Source organism: Mesitornis unicolor, unplaced genomic scaffold, assembly GCF_000695765.1.
Source record: "Mesitornis unicolor isolate BGI_N332 unplaced genomic scaffold, ASM69576v1 scaffold2165, whole genome shotgun sequence".
Lineage (NCBI taxonomy): Eukaryota > Metazoa > Chordata > Aves > Mesitornithiformes > Mesitornithidae > Mesitornis > Mesitornis unicolor.
Window position 1 is genome coordinate 416,697 of NW_010184745.1, and position 24,464 is coordinate 441,160.

A 24,464-nucleotide genomic window follows, 5' to 3' on the forward strand; every position below is an offset into this window, starting at 1 on the left:
ATACTACACTGAATTAATAACAATAAAAAAGAAAAAAATAAAAGAGCTATAATAAGGTGCATATTTTCCAATAGGATTTTGTGCTGTGCAGTCAGAACGGTAACCAAAAGTGCAATTTTCTTTAAAAATTACTAATTTCTGTTGGAAAATATACATGTTTTTCCTTTTCAGTTTGGATGCAAGTTACCATTACAATTATGAGCAATGTTGGGGGCTGTACAAAAGGGAGTATTTCTTCCGATATGTTTTCAATAATGCACTGAGAAAAGAGCTTCCTGCTTAGTTTTCTACCAAATAATACAATTCATGTAGAGATACTAAAATCATATTTAAAAAAAAAAAAGTAAGAATTACTCACTCTACATTTCACTGGTTTAGTTTTAAGAATGTTATTAAGGAGAGACAGCATTTGCAATTTGTGTTTTGTATTACTTGACTAGTGCCTCAGAAAGTAAAAACTAGCAATGCTGTGTCAGAAAGACAGACCAGACCAGCCGTGGGCATGCAGGTTATTCCCTGATATTAGGACTTCTACAAAGATCAGTAAAAATCATTATAGACATGACCTATTTGCATTCAAAGAAAACACATGACAGCATTTAGGCCCTGCTTGCAGTGTAATGAGTAATCAAAGCTTCAACTACAGTTAATGGCAAAAATCAAGCTTTTAGAGCCCCTGCTGTGAGCATCACTGAGTCTCCAAAGGGCAGAATATGTGTGTGACTCAAACACTCCTCTGCTGATGATGGGGTTTGGTGGACGAGGTCAGAAAACACAGGTTTCAATCAGGAGGGGTGAGAGAAGGACAAAACAACAATTCAAGATTCATGCACATTTCTCATTTATTGGATAAAAGTAAGAGAAAGAAATATACCTTTCTTTCATGAGCACTGGGTACACCAGGGGTGTTCTGCTTGAGAAAGCCTGCTGTCGTGGACCATCTTGTGGGGTTTTTCCGTGAAGGCTCTTCCGAAGAAAAATTTGTGTCGCTTACAGAGGTTGAGAGGCCAATCAGTGCAGGGTCACTGCTGCGTCGGACGTGAAGAGGCATATCTGAAGAATAAAACAGACAGTAAATAAACACTGATTAGATTTAAAATGTTTTTCACCTAAGAAAAATATTTTTTCAAGCTCTGGATGGGTGGTTTTGACCAAATGTGGTTTCACAGAGTAAGGAGTTATTGACCTCAGCGTAGTTCCTCAAGGACAAGGCCCGTTGCCCCACAATCGCAGCCTTGCCGCTTGGCTGCAGGAGGAGAAAATGAAGGCCAAAGCAAACTCTTTGAACCTAGCACAGCTCGCTGGCTTTACAAGTACAAACACAGCAGCACTACTATCTGTCAGTTGTGTAAAATGAAAAAACAGCATAAGCTTGAACAACTAAAAGACTGAGGTGACTTATAGGTATTGTAAAGAGTTAGTAGCCAAAGGCCTAAATTCAACAGTCTGGTGACAATTAAGGGGTGGATTAGGACAACACCTCCCCCGCCCCACAGCCACAGCTGCAGCACGGGCACTGCCAGCACAAGACGCCTGCAGGAAGCTGTGCAACAGCTTCTTCACAGCGAAAGGCAGCCTCCACACCTTCTAAAATACACTATTTCTTTCTCAAAACTTATGGAAGTGACTGTTTTCTATTCTGCATTCTTTCTTTGCCTCTTCCTGACAGTGGAAACAAGGTCTATGCTGATTTACCCTGATTCCCTTTGCCTTCCAGCTGGCATGACTGACAGAAGAAAAATATTTCATTAGTAATAAACGATGCAGCAGGCAGGCAGACTGACTGGAAAGAGATAGGGTTTTTTTAATATATGTAGAGGTCAAATCCATTCTGGAAACTGTGATGGCACATTAAAGTTGGTTTCTCTTGAAATACAACTTAATTTTTTTCCAATTTCATTTATTATCCTACAACAAATATCCACACATCTATTGTCTCCTTGCCCAAACAGAAGTTTCATTGCCTGTATTTGTGACCTCTTCACACTCTCCCCCTTAGCATCAGAACGGAGGGGATGTGATTTATCAGCTGTATTTCTCTTTACTGCTGCACTGGGAACTTTGAATGCAAAGTGGAAAAGGAAAAGGTAAAAGCTCTGACCCAAACAGCAGAGTCACTGGAAAGGAACGCTGGGCAACACCTGAGAATGAAAACCAGGATATTTTTAAATGCTTTGATGAATCAGATCCCAAAAAGCTGAAAGTACATGTCTCGCAATACTAGCAGGAAAACAATGACAGGAGTTTAAGTGACTAGTCTTAAGTTACCACTATGTATAACACTACTAAAATATAGAATCTTATTTTGTACAACATTATAAACACAGTGAGTAATACAGAGTCATGTCACTCAGAGAAAACGTGTGGGGTTTCTCATTATTTTTTGTTAACAGCTAAGGCACGTGCTGCTGAGGTACACACAAGTCTTACAGCATGAAACACCAAATAGCCATTCTATTTCATGTCCACCCTGGTATACAAGAATAACTGAGAATTAGTTTGTTTTTTCTCGTAAACATTGTACTATTTCTTTTTCCTTTGAAAATTCTCTTTTCATTATTATTATTTTCAGAACAAAAATATTCACGAGTTAATTTCTAGCAAATAAAATGTTTTCTTTTATGAATATGTACATTTGTACACATTTTCAACATAAATATATATATCTATGTGTAACAAAACTAGAAGTAATTAAAAGAATATTTCAGGAAATAACACTTTAATGACACAGAAAAGTATTTATGTTCTGAGTTAATTCTACTTCAATTTTGATTACTCAGTATATACTCAAACTCAGAACAGAGGGGTTTTCTTTGCCTTGTCTTCAACAACTTCAAGTTTCACGAAGCAGTTGAAGGCAAAGCCTCTCATTTCCCCTGGATGGCAAACACAATAAAAGCCACCTCACCAGAGATCTTGGTAACAGAGGTGGCGCAGCTGCGCTCCCAGCCACGGCCCCACGGCCCCAATGGAGTGACCATGAACAGCAGGGCCTGGGCTGCTGGCTCAGCCCTCAACACACACTCGTGTTTATGGGATTCGCCTGGGCGAGAAAGCGGCTCTGTAGTATGTAGTGCCACTGAAGAAAAATACCAATCTATATTTGTTGCAAGCAGCAGCCCATGCATATTATCCCATTTGCCTTAGCTACCCACCCTACAACAGAGAATCACAATTTTCAAACATGAGTTCACTTGCTCCTTATGCTCGTACATCTATATATAAGCACAGTGATAGGAAAATGTTCTTATATTTTTACACTCTTTCTTCAAATTCCTTGACAAAACAAAAGTTCAGTTGGGTGAACTTGTGAAAAAGGAGAAGCCTAATTGCCAACATCAGAAGAAAGGAAGAAACTGGAACGCAAGGCAGCACTTCTGGAGAGGGGCGAGAAATTCTCCCTGCCTTGCCTGTTGCTTTGTAGGGAAAATCTGTCAGTTTGCACCATAGTAAGTAGCAGAGACTTTTCATAATCCAGAAAGTTTATTATGCAATGGAATTCCCAAATATTAATACACTCTAGAGAAAATATTAACACAAGAAGTTTCTCTAAAAAATGTATTTGCTGATTAATCACCTTTAACATGACCCATTTCATTTTATTAAGGGTAGATATTGAGGTTTCAGACATGTATTGAACACTTCTCCAAATCTTAAAAGAAAAAAAATATTCTATCAATACAAAGATACAACGTGATCAGTTCTGGTCTCTCCTTATGGAGAGGGGGTCCACACCTAAGCAACAGTGTTTTGTATTACTAACCAAACTTCACAATAAAGTGAATTATTAAAGAGAATAATTCAGGTGTGTTGGATCTATGTATTTCCAAGTTAAACTAGAAATCTAAACATATGGTTATTTCTTTTTTTATTGCTGGAATGGGACAAGCACATGGAGCTAGCTCTAGTGTCTGCTGCTTGGCAATGGTCAATACCACTCCAGGTATTAATCCAAGAATTAAATCTTATTCACACTATGTTAACCACAAGTTGTAAGGTTAATCTCCTGTATTCCTCTCTCCAATTCCCTTCTGAGAGGCCGTTCTAACTTGGTTTTGATACTGTCCATTAAAATGACAACAAAAAAGCATATATGGAACAGATTTTTCTACCACTATATTGTTAGTTACAATCTTCTGGTTTACTTGAATGTATAGATTTGAAGAGGATATACTTTGAAATATTAAAAGGAAAATCAAAGGAAAGGAACTTAATAATTAAACCACAAGACAAAGTGCGCATGGGACCGATGCAATGTCACTGATTTCAGCATGATGGCTGATATCGTTTGAAGTCTGTGGTTTCTTTGAAGAGTGGATAAAACAGCAATGAACTCTAATCACAAGGCTTCAAATTCTCTGTGGCACTAATGCACTGTAAATATTGATTTGCTTCTGCAGCTAAGGTGCCTTTTAAATAACCACTTGAAACAGTAAATCTAATAAGGAATTACAGGAAGTTTTAAAACTCTAAGAATTAAGGAAAAATTAAATTAAAAATCATGAAAGTTACCACTAACTCAGTTCTTGAGCCACGTTCAAGGACTTGAAGTATTCAGCCACGAGGCCAACACCGTAACTTCAGAAAGAATTATGTGTGACAGAGAATCCCATTAAGTTATGTATATAGCCACAGTTCTGCTAGAAAATGGTTATTTGTAGGATAAATCCAAGCTGGATAACAAAATGCTCACATTCATAATCATGAAATTCTGACTGGAAGTCTTATTTTATTAAAAGCAACAGCAGGTTCACTATAAATTATAGAAACAGCCAATATACGTTTTATAACCATCTTTAAATGTTAAGAACACAGAGTTGTACCTTTCCTTCCTGCCAGCAATTCCATTTTTATTTTAAAAGGGTCATCACCTTCTCTGATTTTCAAATACGCTCACGAGCAAAAGCATTTGAGAATCTGGCAAATTTCACCCATAAAGCTGAAAATGTCGCCCTGCGTGCAGGCATTCAGCACAAAGGACGGGGGTCTGAGAGCAGAGCTAATATCTACCTTCCCATACCAATTTCCTCTCCGATGTCAGCTTGGAGGGCATGACTAGAAAAATACAAAGATGTATTTATACAGCATAGCCAGGACAATTTTACTCCAAAGATTTCAACTGATGGTTCAGCTCCTCAGTGTCACTGGCAGCTTGCACAGTTTAGTGTGCACTGAATTTAAGGCATAGAAATGAAAAATGATCTTATGGTTGTTTCTGGCTACCTCACGCAGACTGTCAGGCCCATGACTGATGAGTAGACCTGAACAGGACTTCTCCCCACCCTTTACACTCAAAGATCTTCTCTCAGAAAATGAAGAAGGAAGTTGCTCGTCGTTTCTGGAAGTGAGCCTGTAGGTATGTATGCACATTGAGGCGTGTCGTATATACAATAAGTACAGAGAGCCCACCTCAGCACCAAGGAACTGGTCTGGGGATGGGAGTCAGACTCAACAGTTTTACTGCTTGTGACATCTGTCCAGCTCACTGTACCACTCAAATCCCCAGCTGGAGTTCAAGGGGAGGGATGAATCAGGGTCATCCTGGGGCTCGGGAAAGCAGGACTGCTTCCTTCAGTTAAAGTACTTGAAACTACAAGTTAAGACTTTGTCTATTTTTAACTGAGAGAGCTTTAAGAAAATATTTAGATTAGCCTTGAGTTTCATACTCCAGCACAGCTCCCCAGGCCCTGGTTCCAATTTCAATAGGTTCAGATCAGCTCCTCATTTCACTCAGTTGGACACAGCGAGAGCCAAACATCCCTTATGACCTTTGAAAGCTCAAATCCCAAAATTGGATCAACATCCATCCTTGCAAAGCTCTGGAGACAAGACGATGGTAACTTCCAAAGACCACTGAGACTGTTGCAACCTGGGCTACCACACAGATTGTCAAAGCTTTTCTCTTCACTTACACGGAAAACAGTTGGAGACAAAACCAGCTGATTGTGAATTTATCTGCAAACTGCACTAAACTCCAGCAGCAGCTAACATAAGCCAGCACTTCTCTACGAAATTAACAAAATGGCGCAAATCAAATGTAGGCATCTTAAATGAGAAAAGAAAAAATATTAAAAACATAAGCAGTTCCAAGAGGTGAAGAAGTACTCCCCAGACAAGTGCATCATTTCTCCTGCAGAAGCAAACTCAGGCGTGCTACACAGAGATGGCTGCTCGCAGAGATGCAAAACAGCAGCACTGCAAAGGCACCACCAGTTGCAGATCTTTTCAGAAATACAGATTTGGACATGACAGCAAAGGAAGAAGATATATATACACCAACAATTCTCTCTTCATGGCCCAGCGCAGTATTTTTCTCTCCTCTGGGATCCATTCCACTTTTAAGTAACAATTATTTAATAAAAGAATTTGCAGCATTTCCCAAAGTGAATAACTCTTTACTTAGTCAAAATATTCAGATTTTTTTCTTAACTTGCATTATTTTTCCCAAGTTTATCCTCCTGTTACTAGTTATCTCCTCTTCACTTACAAAACTATCTTTCCCTTTCATGTGTCACAGACAATTATAGCATTTCTCCCCTAAATGGTGCTGTGCAGCACAGAACTTCACCTCTGCCTCTCTTAATTCTCTACTGCTGTCCATTTTTTGTAAATATTATTCTGATCCTAACTTGTTCAGAAGACATACAGAACGGTGTATTTCTCTTATGAAACACCCTCAGTGCTGTCTTACAAGATGCATCCTCCCTGTCTTTTTTTGAACTTTGACATTAATACATAGTCAACAGTAATCACATTTAGGTATTTTATTGTCATGGTATCAATCCAGAACATCCAAAGAATTCTTAAAACTTCTTCTACAGCCTCACTTCAGTATCTTTGTCTTGTTAATTTTATGTTCAGTTTAGATCAGTGTTCTTCTACGTTAGTTTCTATTTATTTAGGCTGAATTAAACTGTACTTTTCCAGTATGTGTACTACATCTCTATTGGGTTATTTATCTTACCTCCTTTCCTAGTTTATCAACATCTAGAAATTTAATTAACATACTATTTACAGTAGTGCTTCTCTCAGATTTAAAGGTGTTAAATAAAACCAAAACTCATAGGAATCCTCATGACACCCTACCGGACAACAAACTCCAGACTAAGATTGTCTCCAACTTTTAAGATTTCTACACTGATTTTCAAGCCACACTGAAGTGTTTATGCTCACATTACCTTGGAATTTCCAGGACAGTTAAATTTCTATCAAATACTTTAACATTTCCAAATATTACATCAACTATGTATCAGTCACCTACAAATGCCAACTTTCCAGTGTTCACGGCTCCTCCTTTCATAATTACAAGAAAGCTTAAGATAACATAGGTTAGATAATTAGCATGTCTCTACTTGAAAATGCTTGTGCTTAAAAATGTCAATTTCTGAAACTAATTTCTCTACATTCAGAACTCTTATGGAGGAAAAAAAATCTTTGCTATCTTCACATAATTCCAGATATTTACAACTAGTTCATGTTCAAACCGAACTGTTTTCAGTTATTCTTCTAGCTATTTGTCTTCAAACAACAGCTTATGTATTGCCTCACAGACGTATTTTCAATGTTATCAAATAATGTACTCTGCTTTCTTATTTCTTTAGCTTTAAAATGGCACATTTCTAAGCATTCACACTTGAAAATCATGACAAATGACAATTGTTCTGTTTTTCTCATCTCGCTGCCCTGTGCCGTTGGAGATGTGGCAGGCAGTCACGGCAGGAGCAGGCAGAGGCTGTACTAGGGCACTAAAAATGCACAGCGTGGTCTAGCAGATGGCAGATGAAGGAGGCAAATCGTGGGACTCCTACACTCAGCCTGCAAAATCTGACATGTGTGCATATGTCCCCAACCATCACATAAATTTAAGAGAAAATACACTTGGCTGTGTAAAATGTACAAACAAAAACCCACTGCATGCTAGTATAGCTTTAAGAAATACAAGACACTACATTAGCATGTCTGCGGTCACAAACTCCTCATAGAAAAGTAAGAGCGTCTCTGGAAGAATGGACAGCAGTGAAAACAGTGCAACCAAGCCACCCAAAAATTCATACTACAAAGCAAAAGAAAGAAGAAAGTCCTTACCTTCTTAGTATCATTTTCAATTTCTTTTAATAGAACCTGTTTTCCATTTTCCCAACCATGACTGCTCAATGACTTTGCAGTTCAAAAATAAGAAAATATCAACCTGCCACAATTATATTTTAATAATGAGGTAATGTTAAATCCTTATCTTGAAAGGCCTTTAAAATAACAATCTTCCTTCTATTTCTCTAATATTCTTTCTTCTCACTTTTGAATACTGAGATCCAGGAGGAAAAAGATGATTGCACCTTGAAACTCAATTTACTTAGACACTGACTTTTAAAGCTAATTAGAGAAAGATCTTTAAAACCGAAATTAAAATTTAATTACCTACACCCTCTCTGTCTCCTTTCTCTGGGCTTTTTTCTAAAATGCAAATATCTTTACATGCCAAAAGAAAAGACAAAAATGTCAGGTCTTACAAATGTTCCACTCATCTCTATCAAAAAATTATGTTTCAGTACATTTTAATGAGCTGCAGTTTCAGGTTTCTGGTATACTCTTCCTGGATTTCCTTCAAGCATGCTGCCCTACCTCTTTACCTGTTTTCATACTATTGCTACAAATGTAGGAAAAACGCACTTCTAGTCCTCCAGACGTTACAATTTTTTTGCAAAATACCATCCCACTCATTACTTCTTCAAACACTTGTGTGACAATAGAAGCATCATCAACTTTGCTACTGGTGAAGTTTTGTTGCTTACATCAAAGATGATGCTTTGCTAATAAGACTGTGATTGATATTTAGTTATACCATAACAAAGACACTGTATTTTGTATCTGCACTCACAAGTCATTCTGCAGTGCAGGCAAGAGTTTGCAGTGACAGGAGCAAATTCCTAGGTGCTCTGAGAGTTTTAAGGCTTCACCCCTCTGAGGCTCAGAAGGGAAACTGGCAGATATTTTTCTTACCACAACTCTGAAAAATCACCTAAAACTGAATGGTAAAATTGCTCCTGCTAGTGAACATAACGCAGTGATGTGAAAACTGTATCATGTCTATGGCTTAGAAAGGCTCACTTAGAGGAAGAAGTCTGTAACTTTCTCCTGGCCAGAGGGGAAGAAATACAGATGCAACAACAGGACTTAAGACTAACTTGAAGAGTTCAGTTGGGAAGAACCAGGAATGATAGAATATATATAATACACGATAGAGCTCTTCCATCAGAAAGTTTCAACTGGAAGAAAGCTGCTGTGATTACCAATGTCATGACCATCAGGCCATCACTGTGCCTATATGAGGAAAAAGGGTGGGCAGAAGTGACACTTCTCTGCAGTACCAGGTACTAGAGGTTCACAGCTACCTGTCAGTCAACATCCGTTTCTGACTTATGCTAGAATCAACTTTCCACCAACTTCCGTTGCCAACACAGCGTTGTGTACCAGTACACCTCCTATGTAAGTCAGGAATTCCTATGTGGGTCATATCCAGATACCAAAAAGTTAAACAAGCTTAATTGCTATTCAGTAGGTATGTCTGCAATTAGCATGGGACTTCTCAATACACAAGTCCTTACAACGTTGGTATAGGAATCTCTCTCCTTCCCTACTCTCCATCAGAACCCAATACCACATTCACTGTTTCAGGAATTACGGCACTAATAGCTTTTTCAAAAAAAGCAATGGTCTACACTGCCCTGAGGGCTGCAGAGCCTCCGTGCTGCCCCTCAGCATCACCGGCTTAGCAAAGGAAATCCAAGCCACCAGTCATTTCCTGGGCAAACAGCAATGAAATTAAAACCTACAGCACTTCTACTGGCGTTTAGAACAGAGGAAAAAAACAACCAGACTTCTGGATTAGTAATGACCAATGGGACCATCACAGAATAGTCCAGTGCGTAGACAGCGTGTGGTAAATACCGAACAGCAGTGGGATCCTGTCGGTATCTTAAGTACGTGAATGTATTACGTATGATGGTTTTTTATCTCATTTATGTTTGAAACAGTGAGGGAAGAGAGATTTCTTTGCCAGTCATCAGATGACTACTCCATCTTTGAAATTATTTGGCTGCTAACCTGGCGCACCTCCATGTTCTCATGGAGCAGAACCTCCTCGCTGTGGAGCTGTCACCACGTACCCAGCTTCTCCTCCCCACAGGATGAGGCGAGCATGGCCAGCTCCAGCCTTGCTCTGGTGCGGAGGAGTCCAGGAATCATCAAAATCCCAGCTGGGGGTTTTCCAAGATACAAAACCGATTGCTTACATCCAGCTCACAGGCTAATGTCAGGCTGGAGGTGGCAACAATTTGGCAATATTAGCACCTGGAGATGGACCAGAACCTGCAGTACCCAAAATCCACATAGCTTTATTACAGAAATTATTTAGACAGATTTCTAACTGAAGCATAATAGTTATTACAACCGAGAAAACTTGGCTACAACAATTTAAAAGGTGGGAGGTTTTTGATCAGAAATTACCTCTGCATGCATGTTCATAGCTCTATGCACAAATTTTAAAGAGAAAAGAAAGTGTGGGAATAAACAGCCTCTACTGCCCACTACCAAGTTTCCAACAAGGCAAAAAAAAAAAAAATTACAACTAACATCTGTAATTAGACAGAATGAACACAGTCCTGAACAACTATTACAAATTACTAACAGCTTCTGTAATTTTAATGGCACTTGTTTCCATGACAGAAACATTTACTAAGATTATTAGAAACACGTTGGTACATTCATGAAATGCTCTCATTTAAAGTGTTACCCAATCTCTGCGAGTTAACATTTTGCTGAGCTCATATCTGCTGATGATGACCAAGAGTAAAATACTTCAAGCAGAACCAGGAAAAGGCCATGTCATGCCACCCCATGTGCTCAGACAGACAATTTTTAGCAGAAGGCTCTTCTGCACACAGGGACTAATACAGCTCCAAGGCAAAGCACAGAGCATAAAGATCTCAAGAGTATTATTTGCTGTCATTCAGCTACAAGTATCAAGCTAAATCCCCGAAGACAAATCAAGCAGTTGCGTGTTTAAGTAATGAGATGAAATGCCACCAACCCTCCTCATGTACAGGGATGCACAGTGACAGAGCTGCCATGCCCAGACACGGGAGGGCAAAGAGAAGCACTGCTGTGCCTGACCTTTCATTTGGGTAGGCTGGAAAATGGCTGCAAAGTTTGTGGACTACACAAACCAAAGGACATCCAAACAAGCTCCTTCCAATTACATGAGTGGGGAATAAGACGCTCCAGCCATCAGCACAACATGCTGAAATCTTCTCATTAACACTCAAGGTTAAAGATCACTTTCTGCAGAAAATTCCAGCGTTCCCAGTAGCCAAATAGGGAGTAAGACAATTTAGACTATATTGGAAGTTGTTAGTTAAATTGTTCAGATAATGCCCACAATGGGCCAATAAAACAGAACATCTGCTGCTCTCCAAGGGGTGACAGACCAACAGACATCTTTAATTCTTCTGCTTTACTAGAAACAGATTATAATAATAAACTATATTTCCTTCTTTTTTAAAACCATCCCTAATGAGCAGTAGACTAGCTGCTGCTTGAAGCATTTGCAAAGTTGAGCATCCCTGTCTATCTTGACATGTACTTTATAAAATTCCTTACAACAACAGGGAGTCTAAATTGTTCTCTTCTGGAAATGAAGAAAATTTTCTACACCTTGGACAAACTTAGGTGACAGCGCTCTCTTTTTTTTCATTTCTTTGCTCCCCCTTTCTTTTTTTCCTCTTCCCTTTTACAACCCTGGAAACACGTGGTTTGCGCTGCATGCGTAATTACATTCCTCTCACTCTTTTTTTTTTTGTTTCACATTGCCAGGGTTGAAGAGAGTAAAAAATTATTCCTAAAAGTTCAAAACTAAAAATAAGCAAATAGAAAGAGCCTCAGCTGAAGTTCAAAAAGAAATCTCACTACTTGAAAGACAGTTCAAGAATTTTTGGATCAATGACTTTTCATGCTTGCTGTTGCCAATTTTCATTATAATTTGTGATTGGTTCTAGCCCAAAGATGAAGATCATCTTCCTTAGTGGAGAAAGAGCTTTAGCCAGAACTAACAGAAGATATTTACCGAAATACTATAGTATATACTACATGCCAGAATTTCTCAGGTTCCCAGCAGCTAACTTTTCCAAGCTGCCGGCACACCACAAGCCTCCCTCCTTGTCTCATGCTAGAATGTGCTACAACTCAAATATCTGCATGCAGGAAGGGAACATGAGTCAGACAAATTTTATTTTACAAAAATTATTAATGTTATTATTATTATTATTCATTTTATACTATTAAGGAGCTTTGATTCTGTTTCATTCATTAAATGAAATTAACAAAGTATTTATTGTTCTGCAGCTCGAAATACATTGACATACCAAAATGAGAAAAGGAAGAGACAGCCAGCATATATTACTCAGTCCTCTTCCATTAGCATGAAAAATTGGAGGCTGTTGCTTGAACATGAGGAATCCCAGCAGACTGAAAATCAATAGCTCAATACTGGATATCCAGGAAAAAACCCTGCAAGTAGTCAGCTGGACAAGAGTAGACTGTAAAACTCCTCAAACACCACCTTGCTTTCTCCAAGGGCTCCCTGGAAAATGTAAGTTGACAAAACCTCTACCAAGGACAGACAGAAGAGAAGCCAGGAAAACAAAGGTTCTTCTAGGCCATGTAAGGCTGTGGCCAGGGCTGCCTGCACGTGGGCTGACGGACATGGTACTCACCTCCCTGAGTGCCTTGCACCCAGACACAGCCCTGCCCCATCATAGGTGACAACCTTGGTCAATGAGAAAATATATCCAGGAGTAAAACAAGAAGACGGGAGGATCCCTATCCATCCAACTGCCAGCATGGAGAAGCAAAGGAGGAGCTACCTTTTTAGGAAGAGAGCATCCCATCCCTAATGCCTGCACTTCGATGCCACCGTCAGGACGTAAAGGACAACTCTAAGAGCACTACGGTGCCCAATCCTCAGCATCTGCAGGTTTCCCCTACCCAGCTGGTAGCTCCGTAACTGTAAGACACTGTTGCTATGACCAAAAATAAAAAAAACTGTTAAAATATTTTAAGTCCTTCACAAAGACTCTGTGAAACGCAATTCAGGTATTTTCCACTCTTCAAAATGAAGAAAGTTATCTTGCATAACCACTGAAAGAACGGCACAGGAGAATAGAGCCATCTCCTGTACTGACAGAGTTACTTTGTCAGCCCACCTGAGAGCAATGGATTTTAGGGAACAAGTCCCAGTATCATCATTTTTATCTTACGCTAGAATTTAGAAAGCTTTCTGGTATTAAGACTTCCCTAGCATATTGATTTTTCAATCCATGCATCCTTGTGAGGTTTGTACACGGCACCTGGACATTCATAGCATAAACATGGGGAAGATATGCAAATGACTGTGAGCAGAAGGACATCCATGGGCTTTCACAGATCATCAGCTTCTCTGCAGTGTGCATCAAGCAGTCCCTGGGCTTCTAGCAGGAAACCACCTCTGTCTTCTGAAGTGCTTACTTCAAAACCTGAAAGGTACTGTAAAAAATTGTTCACGTGTCTTTTGCCAAACTACACAATTTTTACATTACAACTGGTGCTTCTGACTAAAAAAAATACTCGACTGTTAAATAAAAGTAGCTATCTTGAATGTCATGTAAAATAAGAGAGCAGATAAATAGCTTATTGCTTAGCTACCTCTGTTGATATAATCTGAGGGCAGAGTGTTTTAACTATATAAGAGCCAGTGTATTCAATATTTCATACAAGGTGACAAGAACATCTACCACATTAAATGATATCTAAGATACTTACTCATCACAACAAACAAAAAGGCTATTTAAAACAGAGAATTCTCATGCAGAAGTTTTTTAAGGTCACTACAGAAGTAAATCTGTACTCATAAATAAATCTGTATTCATACAGAAACATTAACTTTAGTTCAGATCTTGTCTGTACAGAAGCTGAAACATTATCTTCCATATCCTTCACATAAACACTAAAATATTTCTTAAATGTTTCTGAAACTAAATAGCTTTCTAAGAACAAGATCATTACTTTGGATTTCTTCTCTGTATAGCTATTTAAAAAGTTATTAATTCATGACACAGCTCACTGACAGGAGGGCGGGTTGGACTGTTCCCCTTCCATGCTCAGGATCAAGCTCCCCTCACTCACCTCTGCCAGGTTTTATTGGTTCTTGAAATCCAAGCATCACTGTACTTTTCGTGTGATTATTACAGAAATTCTAATGTGTGGCACATGAAAATAAACCAAACGGGTATATTTGCTTTTTTGAGATTACCAAAACCTTTTGCACAAAGCAGCGTTGCTCGCACAATCCTCAGAAGCAATTGAGTTATCTCAAATACAACTAAAAGCATTGATCAGTTTTTGCTCTTTCCACACAGCTGGAGAGGATAGCGTTTAAACATCCCCTAACCGTGCACTCAACTCAGAGGTCCACACTCCTTACTCCTGGCTGGGAGAGGGACAGCACAGGGACTAATGCCAGGGGACAGAGACAGACAGAGAGAAGCTGCTGCTCAGCACATCCATATCCTACAGGCAGGTATATAACATACCCCACTGGGTCATCAGATCACACTGCCACAGTCGTCCCCATCAAACAGTCCCTTCCCACAGCCTTTTCTGACCACAGAAGGTTTGCAACTCCTGTCCCTGTGCACATTTTGTGCTTCAGGAAGTCCCGTGAAGCAGTCAGAGAGGACAGAAATCCACCTTTCAGTAAATGGCATTCACAGCTCCGTTCCTGAGGGGCTCTAACAATTTTGTTTCCTTTTTCATTTCACAGTAGAGGAAAAAGGAAGGCCTGGACATCACACACTTTGAGTTGCATTCTTCTGGGACTCACCTGGAGATGACTAAAGAAAAAGAAGCTTAATCTACAAAAAATAGTATTAAGTTCTTTAACAAAAAATACTTTTGAAGATCTTGCTACCAAGAGAAAACCACCTCCCGGGACCTAAACTGGAGGATAAATGTCTTTGCATGAACAAAACAAACACAGAAAATTATTGGATCAAAATTCACTCAGCAGCATGAGGCTGAAAAAATTTCCTACCGATTGACTCTGTGGCAGTTTGCACATCTAGCTTTTCCAAACAGTGATCTAACATCAGCGTGAGGACAGAGAGAGGGAAAATTGCTGCCTAAGTGGCAGGTTTGTTATTGTTTGACAATTCTAAAGAGTTCACGAGAAACTTCTAAAAGGAGCATCTCTAATTCCCTGAAATTGCTGATAATCGGCCAAGTGAAGGGAGAACAATTAGGAAGAAAATTGAAGGCCTCTAAATGCCAATTTGCTGTATATCCTGAGTTAATATTGCATAAGCATTTTTAGTCTCTCGCTGTAAAAGCAAAGGGATAAAAACCTAGGCCCACAGGCATACTTGCACGGCTTTCCTCGCAGAATTTTGTGCCATCATCATTTTTGTATTTTGTAATCATACTTAGCATTTATGTGGTGGCTTACATCTTTAACCTATTTTCCTTTCAAAAAAAATGCATCTGTAAGGTAAAATATCTTCTGCATTGAAGGTTCAACAATGCAGTCAAGCCACAACAGCATGAAGCCCTAACACAGCCAGAGCTTTAAGCTGCTTTTTCCTTCAGTCAGACCACACTTGAAGGCATTGTTGCAAAATCCAGTCTCGGGAATTTTTTGTGGTACAGCTACGCCAGCAGTTGGCCATGAAGCATGGTAAAGAGGAAAAATACTCTGGGAAGAAAAGGACTCAAGATGTCCATTTTATAGCTGAGCCAAAACAGATCAGTTCCTGTTAAAGGGCCAAGAAAGCATGAAAAGTTAATGCAGAATTTTTACAGCCCCAGGCTCCTGAGTAGCAGCTCAGTCACCAGGCAGTCCCACAAGAAAACGAGACCAGCCTAAGCCACGGTGATAGAAGCAGATGCTGCCCATCCTCCTTAGTCCACACTAAGGAGGATATGAATCAACAAACACATGCAAAAAAATCTGTAAAACTAATTTTCTCCTTTCTCCTTACTGAAAAAAAAACAACAAAGAAAAACAACCCACACAAACAAAAACTCACACTCTCAACCTACAAACAAAACAGGGTGTGGATGAACAAGAAACCAGGTTACAGGAGAGTGTGCAGTGGAAAAGAGTATTACAGCACTACAGCTAAATACAGGCTATGGTAAACACGACAGGAAGACATAAAACCATCTGGAGTGGACACTGTACACAGGGGGACAAAGCGCAGCTGGAAAAACCGCACCAAAAAAAGAATTAAGAAAACAAATACAGAAGAATGTTAAATGAGAAAAGCACAAGTCCAAGTATGTGAAGAATCATTCGCTACACACGCTGCAGCACTATGGCGAGACTCCAAACAAGCCTCGTAACTCAAATCCTGAAGACACCCTGTGATCATCCTGTCAAACACCTATATAAGCCCAGGTACACCATGCAATAATGTCTGCATTTAGTCTTTTAACTTCTGTTGGAAATACAGAAAAATATTGACTTTAATTTCAAGACTTCAGGAGACAGAGAATCCATCAAAGCCCCAGGACTGTCATTTTTAAAGCTCTGCAATTCAGTGAATGTCTTCTACATCTGAGACATCCACAGTTTGTGTTTCAGGAAAGGTAATTCAAAATGTCATCATGCACTTATACAAATCTAAGATTACACACAATACCATTTTTCATTTTGTGATTAACACTTGAAAAAATAACAGCAATGTAATCACATGGGATTATCCTTCCTTTTCACATCCATAACTTTTTTTTGCAGTTTCTGGCATGGACCAGGTCACAGATTCTACAGACGGTTTTGCAAGGAAAAAGAAAGGGAGAGAGGGAGGACAGCAGAAACCTACTCACGTCTCATATTCATACATCATTTACGTGGCTTCTGGGGTAATTGTTTATATGGCAAAGTAGCAGCAAGGAAACAATTATGTAATTTTATTTGTCCCCACGGAGGTGAGTATTCCCTGCAACTAGCCCCTCTTCTCTCCTCCCTCCCCTTTTCTGATCCATGCTGCTTTGTTCTTTAATTCTTCTTTTCTTCTCTCCCTCTGTTTCTGATCACAGGCTGATATGAAGTGGTTGTCTCTTTTCTAACATTTCCATGAGGCACCAGGTTAACACAGCTGCACGGAGTTCCCCATCTGGAAGTCAGCAAATGGAAAGAGAAGGAAGGAGCACCGAGTCACCAGGTAACCTTCCCTCAGGTGAAAGCCTTGTCCCCGTCACACATGCTGAGCATCTCACATTCTGCAGCTTGGTAATGTCAGACAGAAAACAGAGAGGACACAAGGAGCCTGAATCAGCAGCCCTACCTCTGACATTTCCTCACCTTTCCTTGTTAAAAATGACCCTTCAGGTGTCTTAAAGTAAATGACAGAGAGAACTGAGGGGGAAGGGGTAAAGGGTGAATCAAGTAAGGAAACACAGAACAAACAATTCATATTGCAGTGCAAGTGAAAAGAGTAAGAAAACAGTTATGCCTAAAATGAAACAAATACATTTAATTTGGCTGGTCAAGATGAAAATGGAAATCTGAATTAAGCACATTTGTCCATGAGTGAAAGTTATCAACCATCTTGCTAAAAATATGACTTTAAGATCAAGAACTTTTTCCAAGGTAAGATCAAGCAAAGACTGTATTTTCTTTACATGTTACATATGCCACTCTCAAGTTAAAAAAAATAAAAAAGGAGCAAAAGTGAAGAAAAAACACAATTACAGCTTTCCTTACAAAAGCCATCACTTTTGACACAGCATAAGATGCATTGTTGGATTTAATCACTTACTAAACTTACTAAATTCTACAAAATATGCTATCAGTGAAATGTCTTCCTCCCACAGAGGTCTGGAACTCTGTTCCCTTCTGAGGAAATTCCAACTATGTACCAGTCTTATCTGCTTTCATACAGAACACACTGAAAATCTCTTCTCCTAAAACTCAAGACATCTGCCAGATCTGGGAGGCATAAAGTAGAGAAAAACATGACATTGATTCACAAGGACTCGGTGCCTGTTGAACACGATCGGATTTGCAGAAAAACCTTGAAAGCACATGTACTCAGAAAATATTTAAAACATCTGGTGAAACCTGGATGAGGTGAGGGAGAAACACAAGCCCATAACATGAGAACAAATTAAAATACTTCATTAAAAATATTTTTCACCCTCAGTATAACATTCCAACTTTGAAAAAGAAAAATGGAAATGAATGGAATAAAATCCTAGCCCTGGAAGAATTCAGAAACCAAAGCCTGTACAAGGCACATACAGCACAGCACAGCACAACTTGCTCAGTCTGAGTGAAGTTGATGTAGTGCCTTGAGGGTTTGAAGAGTAATTTACTATTACATTCAGACCATAATAGGAATCCCATGCAAAGAATTCACATCCACAAAATTGTTCTGGTAAAACGCAGAATGAAGAAAGGCTCCTAGAAGCTTGCTTATACACCAGCAGTCACACCAGATAAACAGCACATAAATATCAGCGTTACACCACCACCCTCAACTCACAGCCACTGAGAACTTTATGGAATTTCTAACTAAAATGGCAAACAAGTTTCATGCGTGCAAGCAGCGTGCTCCTCCACGAGCTCATCCCGCTGGGCCCGTCCCCGGGCAGCAGCGCTGAGAAGGCTGCGGGGCCTGACCCCAGCACCGCTGCCCTGAGCACCGCTTGCCCTGAGCACCGCTCCCTGCCCGCAGCCCAGGGCACGCTTCCAGGCACAGCCGCCCAGCTGCCCCCACGGCAAACGCCTGCCTGCACTCTCAGGAGTGCAACTCCTCCCAGCACCACCGAGGACATGGCTCAAGCATGAACTTTTTCGGTACTATCATCTTCCACGGGCTTTCTGGATTTGCTGCTACCACAACACCCTACTGCACAGACGAACAGAAACACACAATTTAGGACAAACTCTCCAGCTAACACAGGAAATATGCAGACCAAGTTAAAATAAACAAACACTTTATGCACATTCACAGCTGCAGTTTCACTGAAGCTTTTTCACCCTTCACTTTTTGGGGGCTAGGTTTTTAAACAGTTCTGTTTTCTCCTCCTCCCTCCCTTTGCTGCTTAGACATGGCCTCTCCTCTCCCTTCTCCTTCAGCTCCTGGAGACAGCCCTGCTCACCACGGAGCCAGTGCTCTGGCAGAGATGCTCTCCCTGGGCCTTCAGCTCCATGTTCTGCACGCCTGGTCACTGTCAAAGCATGAACTAGAAATACTATCTCAGTACCAGCAATAACTGCATACAGATTTCCCCCTACCCTTATGGGTGGACAAAGTGAAAATTCTTACATCTCTGTAATGTTATGTTTTAAGCAACACAGCAAAGTGCTACGGGAAAGCAGGATTACGGGAAGACTTTGTCCACTTATGTTTTATTACTTTAAAGATGAATTTAAAACAGAGGTAGAGATAAATCATCTGCATGTACAATACTCACAGAAATATTGCCTACTATGTCAAACTAGAGCAGTAACTTTATTCACTCACTTAATGGATATTTCTCACGGATAAATGTCATGCAGTTCATTTGAAAAAGCAGTTCCATAATTTTTGCACTGCAGCACTCCTAGCAAGCCCTTCATTTTTATTTATTTTTTCCATGAGTCAAGAGCCCAACTAAAATTTTAAATAAAACATGAAGAGACTTCACTATGCAAGACTCTTCAGATGGAAATCATCATGAAAGTCAGGCAGTGCTTGACCTAAAATCCCTCTGTCATCTAATGAAGGTCTTAAACATCAGAGCTTAAAATGAGTCGGAATAGAGCTAACGTCATTTTTGTATTTGATGGAGAAAGCTTTCATATGGAGAAAACACTGTTGAGGTTTTGGTTCCAAAAAGCCCCGAAGCCGAGAGATCAAGAGAGGACTTACCAAAATGCACTGAAAGTTTGATTTGTATAAAGGCTGCTTAACAAGGCAGGTGCATCTCTTCATTCTCCAACTTAGCAGAAACTGGTGAACATAATAATTTTTTTCTCATCTTCTAAAAATGAACTGCGAGAATTGCTCCAATGTTATTTTGCTTGAAAGAGTGCCAGTAGCTGTTGCTCACCATTATTCTCTCTGCAAACCTGCAAAGGCCTGTATTTGAAAGGTGGCTCCTTTCCCCAGCTCCCCATTCAGGGGCTGGGTACATACACAGAGAGCTTTCCTCTCCCAGGCCACATGGAGCCGGGATACGCTGAAGATTGGTGAGGACAGGATGGCCGTAACACCCAGATGCTCTATGTTACATTAGGGAATGGGGTACAGAGGCACTGACAGCACAGAACTTAAGGACAGCTCTAGTCCTCCAGTGCTCAATAACTCCACTTAATGCTTATTCCCCTGGATTTAGGCTGGCTTTTCAGTGCCACAGTGCATGGCCAGTTATGCTTTGAGGTCTGAGAATGAGTGGCAAGAAAAAGTACAGCTGCCCCTTTGCAGAGGTTTCCCCATTTGGGACTAGTACTGCATAAAGTGACAAGATACCAGAGTCAGACCCAGGACAGATGACACTGTTGGCTTAACCATAACATTTCATGGAAGTTTCTCAAACCCAATTTTACTCTGAAAAATGCTAACATGGGACTATCTGCATTCATGACATACTGTCTGCAACCTAAATATACGTCCCACACACTGCTATAGCTGTGTAGGAACTTCCTGTGGCCATGTAAGATTGCTCAGTGGATCAAATTGAGAAGCTGTTGGCTTTGTAAAATTTCACACAGCCTTTCCCTTCTAAATATACAAATGACCACTTTTAAGGCAGAATGGGGTCCACTGGCATCTGTTTCAGAAGTGGTCATCTTTGTTTCTCTTTCATCAGTGGAGACCAGCCAGTACAACTAGTCCAGGCCATACTCCATCCCAGCCCGAAATAAACTGTAAAATAGGTCAGATGCACTCATCCTAAAGGTTTCTCATTCCTGGAGAGGAACGGACACCAGGCTGCCTCGAGTATTTAGCTCAGATGCAGAACCTGCATTCTCTTGCTATTAACCTCATCCCTCGTGTCTGCTTTGAATCAACTGTTGCACAGCAATTGCCAATAGAGTCCCAGTTTTACTTCCAATTGCTAACAGTGCTGTATAGAGAGCTGAATCAAATCCAACCCCTCAGGATAAGGCTTTAATGGTTGATCAAAGTTTGCTTTGAGAAGCCTGTTCCCCAGCTCACATGCACTATTTCCAGAAGCTACCACAGTATCTTGGTATTACTGTCTTTGTACAGCCCTTTACTGTATGCATGCAAGTAGTAGCACAAATATTTTATCTTAACCTAAGCACCATTTTTTGCTTTTGCTCGTAAACCCACATGGTCCCCAACTCCCTTTCCACATATACAATCACTTCCAGTTTCTATAAATTTAAAAATGCTGACAGAAATAATTACTTAAATCCATAATGAAGGCAAGAAACACAGACCTGGAACACAGCCCGAGCTCACATCCACCTCCAATCCCAAATAGCCGACTGCGCTCTGGCATCAGCCTAGGTTGTGAAAGCCACAGCAAGGTACTCATAGTGGGGGACCTCGTCTGCCCCTGCAGTGTCACAGAGGGGGGGATGAGGGGGCCCTGTTGGCAGACCGGTCGGGGACACTGAGCTGCGCTCAGCTGTGCAGTGCCCGCAAGAGCACAGGCAGCTGACTTGTGCCTTATTCAGCTCAGACTGGGATCACGGGCTCAAGCCAGGCTGGTCACTGCCACAGCATCCAGTGCTATTGGGGGCCAAAATCTCTGGAGAAAGGTTATTCTAAATATATATGCTAAATAAATATAAATTTTATCTTTTTAAAATATTAAATAAGGCAATTTAAAGTTATTTCTCATCCACTCCTTCATTTCTGTATCTTCTTTCAGTTCTTTTCAGTGCATGTGAGAGTAAATAAAAAACAAACTAAAAAAACAAGTCTATTCATCTAGCGGCCATCTGTCCCTTTTTCATCCCTCTCAAAGCACGTGTCAAAAGACACAGAATTTAAAGCAACTTTTTCCCGTAATCACCAAAAGAAATGGTCTACATCCAAAACACATCCCCATCTGAAAAGAGTGAGTTCACATGCTGCAAATGCAGTAAGGAAGGGGGCAAGAACAAAAGCAAGCAACAATGCTCTCACTGAAGTACAAGTTTAGCCTAATTAAGGATACACTATGTATAATACCTTACAGCCTTGTCTTGTGGTCAAAAATATCCACATGCTTGTTTTGGAGGGAGGACATGCATTAGCTGTTGCACTGAACACAGCGTAACCCTGCAGACAGAACAGAGCCCCCACCACCACAGCACTCTTCACCAGCCCTGCAACACCCTCCCAGTAAGATCATCCCACTTAGGACCCAGGGAACAATTAAGTATATCTGACAAACGCTGCATCCCCTCCTGCTGGCAAACTGTTTGCAAGTAATTTGTGTCAGTGGTCCACCCCCACAGAAACAAATGCTGCTGGCTCAAAACAATCCAAAACACGACTGGGAGGATACCATTTACTCACATGAACTGGTGGTTCTAGATGTTAAGGATGCCTTGACACATACAGTTTATCACATTTCAGAGTAAGTACCTATAAATACTGCAGGAGGTTTTTAGAAACTGTTGGGTTAAAAAAAAAAGTGTTATGTACACATGCCTCCATAAAGTAAAAAATTTCACAAGGTGGCTGCCTGCACCATGAAAAAGCATTCCCTGCTCCTTTCAGATTCATGGTCCTTCACCTTCACTGTGCTCCTTCTTATTTGCTTACAACAAAATAAGAAGCAACAGAGGAGTAATCAAGAAATTATCTATAGAAAGAGCTATTACCTCTATTGATACATGTGTGATGACAAACTCTTTCAATAAACAAACAGTTTTAGCACAATGGGGTTAAATGCATGATGCCACAATACAATGGACTTGTGCAGATACTCTGTAATTTTTGATAGGATAAAATGGCATAAGACTTTTGTATACACAAAAATACAGTTCCTTAAGGAAAAAGTTACCTTTCATTTATTGAAGGCGAAAATAAAACCCAGCAACACCACTACACATGCACATCGAAACATTCTCAGAATACAGCCGTGATTTCCATAATAGCTTCTTGTTCAAGTGATCATTAAATCTATTTAAGATGTCAAATTTAGACTAATATCCAAACCTGACTTCTTAAACTATTCAAATTCAATACTTCACATTTTCATAACCCCACCTTATTACCTCTCTTGTACTACATTCTGTAGCTATGGTACAAAATAACACCAGGTATCAGATACAATCCCTTATTTTTATTAGTCTCCATTATCAATGCTCAAAGATAGAAGCCCTCACCACATGGAATGACATCCTGAAAATGCCCCATGATTACTTAGGTTTCCTCTAGAGAATCCAGTGAGTTCTAAAATTCTTTCCTTTATTAGTTTCAGGGATTTTTTAATCCTACTAGAAGCTACAGTATTTGGCTTGATGGTATATTGAGAAGATTGAAGATATTAAAGGTTAATTTAGAAACTTAAGCAGTTTTAAATCCATTTGTTTTTACAAACGTATCACGGCCTCATCAAAAACACATGGTTTTTAAACTGCTCAACAATCCCAAATTAACAGCAGAGCACTTACACTTTGAGAAAACACCAACTGGAGATCACTTAAGTCAGAACTGTGCTATGGAAAGAACAAATTTAGCCTCATAGAAGCAAGCAGCACCTGGTACTGATTTTTTTATTCAATAACTCTGGCTTTAAAACAATCACATCCTTGATAGAGCTACAGGGATAAATCCGGTAAGAATTCCTGAATGGTGAGAGTACCAGAAGGTGAGGAAACAGACTTTGCTAAATCTTCTCAAAATCTGACGTATGAGAAACCTTCCTTATTCAGCTGCCAACAGTCTGGTACAAGCCTCAGTTGGAGGCTCTTTTCGTATTATCCAGCAGGGTGAAGGAAACATCTGACAAGGGAGTAAAAGTGGGAATGATGGCTAGGAAACCTTCTGCAATTCATTCCCAGAACTGCACTGGAGCGACAGGCACCTGAACGCTGCCTGGTCACCAGTGAAGGGTCCTGACTGAGCAGACACTCTGGAAAGCTGACCTGACCCAAAGCTCAGTGCACCTTGTGGAAAACCTCCCATTGGCTTCCGCAAGCATTGCCTGTAAAGCCGTAATTGTTCATTATAAATGTGGATGACTTTCTCTGCATTTTGTAAGGAGCTACTTAACCCATACCTCCATCTGATAAAGCTCCAAACATCTGGTTTTTGATGAACCCATCTTTCTCTTCCTCCCTCTTCTAATCTCTTGCTTCCTTAGTTCTTCAACACTTGAAAATGACTTTATTTCCATATATAAAGCTGACTCACAGCTGAATAAGGAGTCAGAGAGATACAAACAAGAATGAAAAAGTTTCTATGACCATATGTGGGAAAGAG

At 40.1% G+C, this 24,464-nt stretch overlaps 1 protein-coding gene across 1 annotated transcript in view; it reads right to left on the minus strand.

Moving 5' to 3' along the window:
- Positions 1 to 24,464, minus strand: part of PARD3 (par-3 family cell polarity regulator) — a 310,634-nt gene that overhangs the window by 268,008 nt on the left and 18,162 nt on the right. The window contains exon 4 of the mRNA XM_010184574.1: positions 875 to 1,053. Within this exon, the coding sequence (XP_010182876.1) occupies positions 875 to 1,053 (179 nt within the window). The remainder of the gene's footprint in view (positions 1 to 874; positions 1,054 to 24,464) is intronic.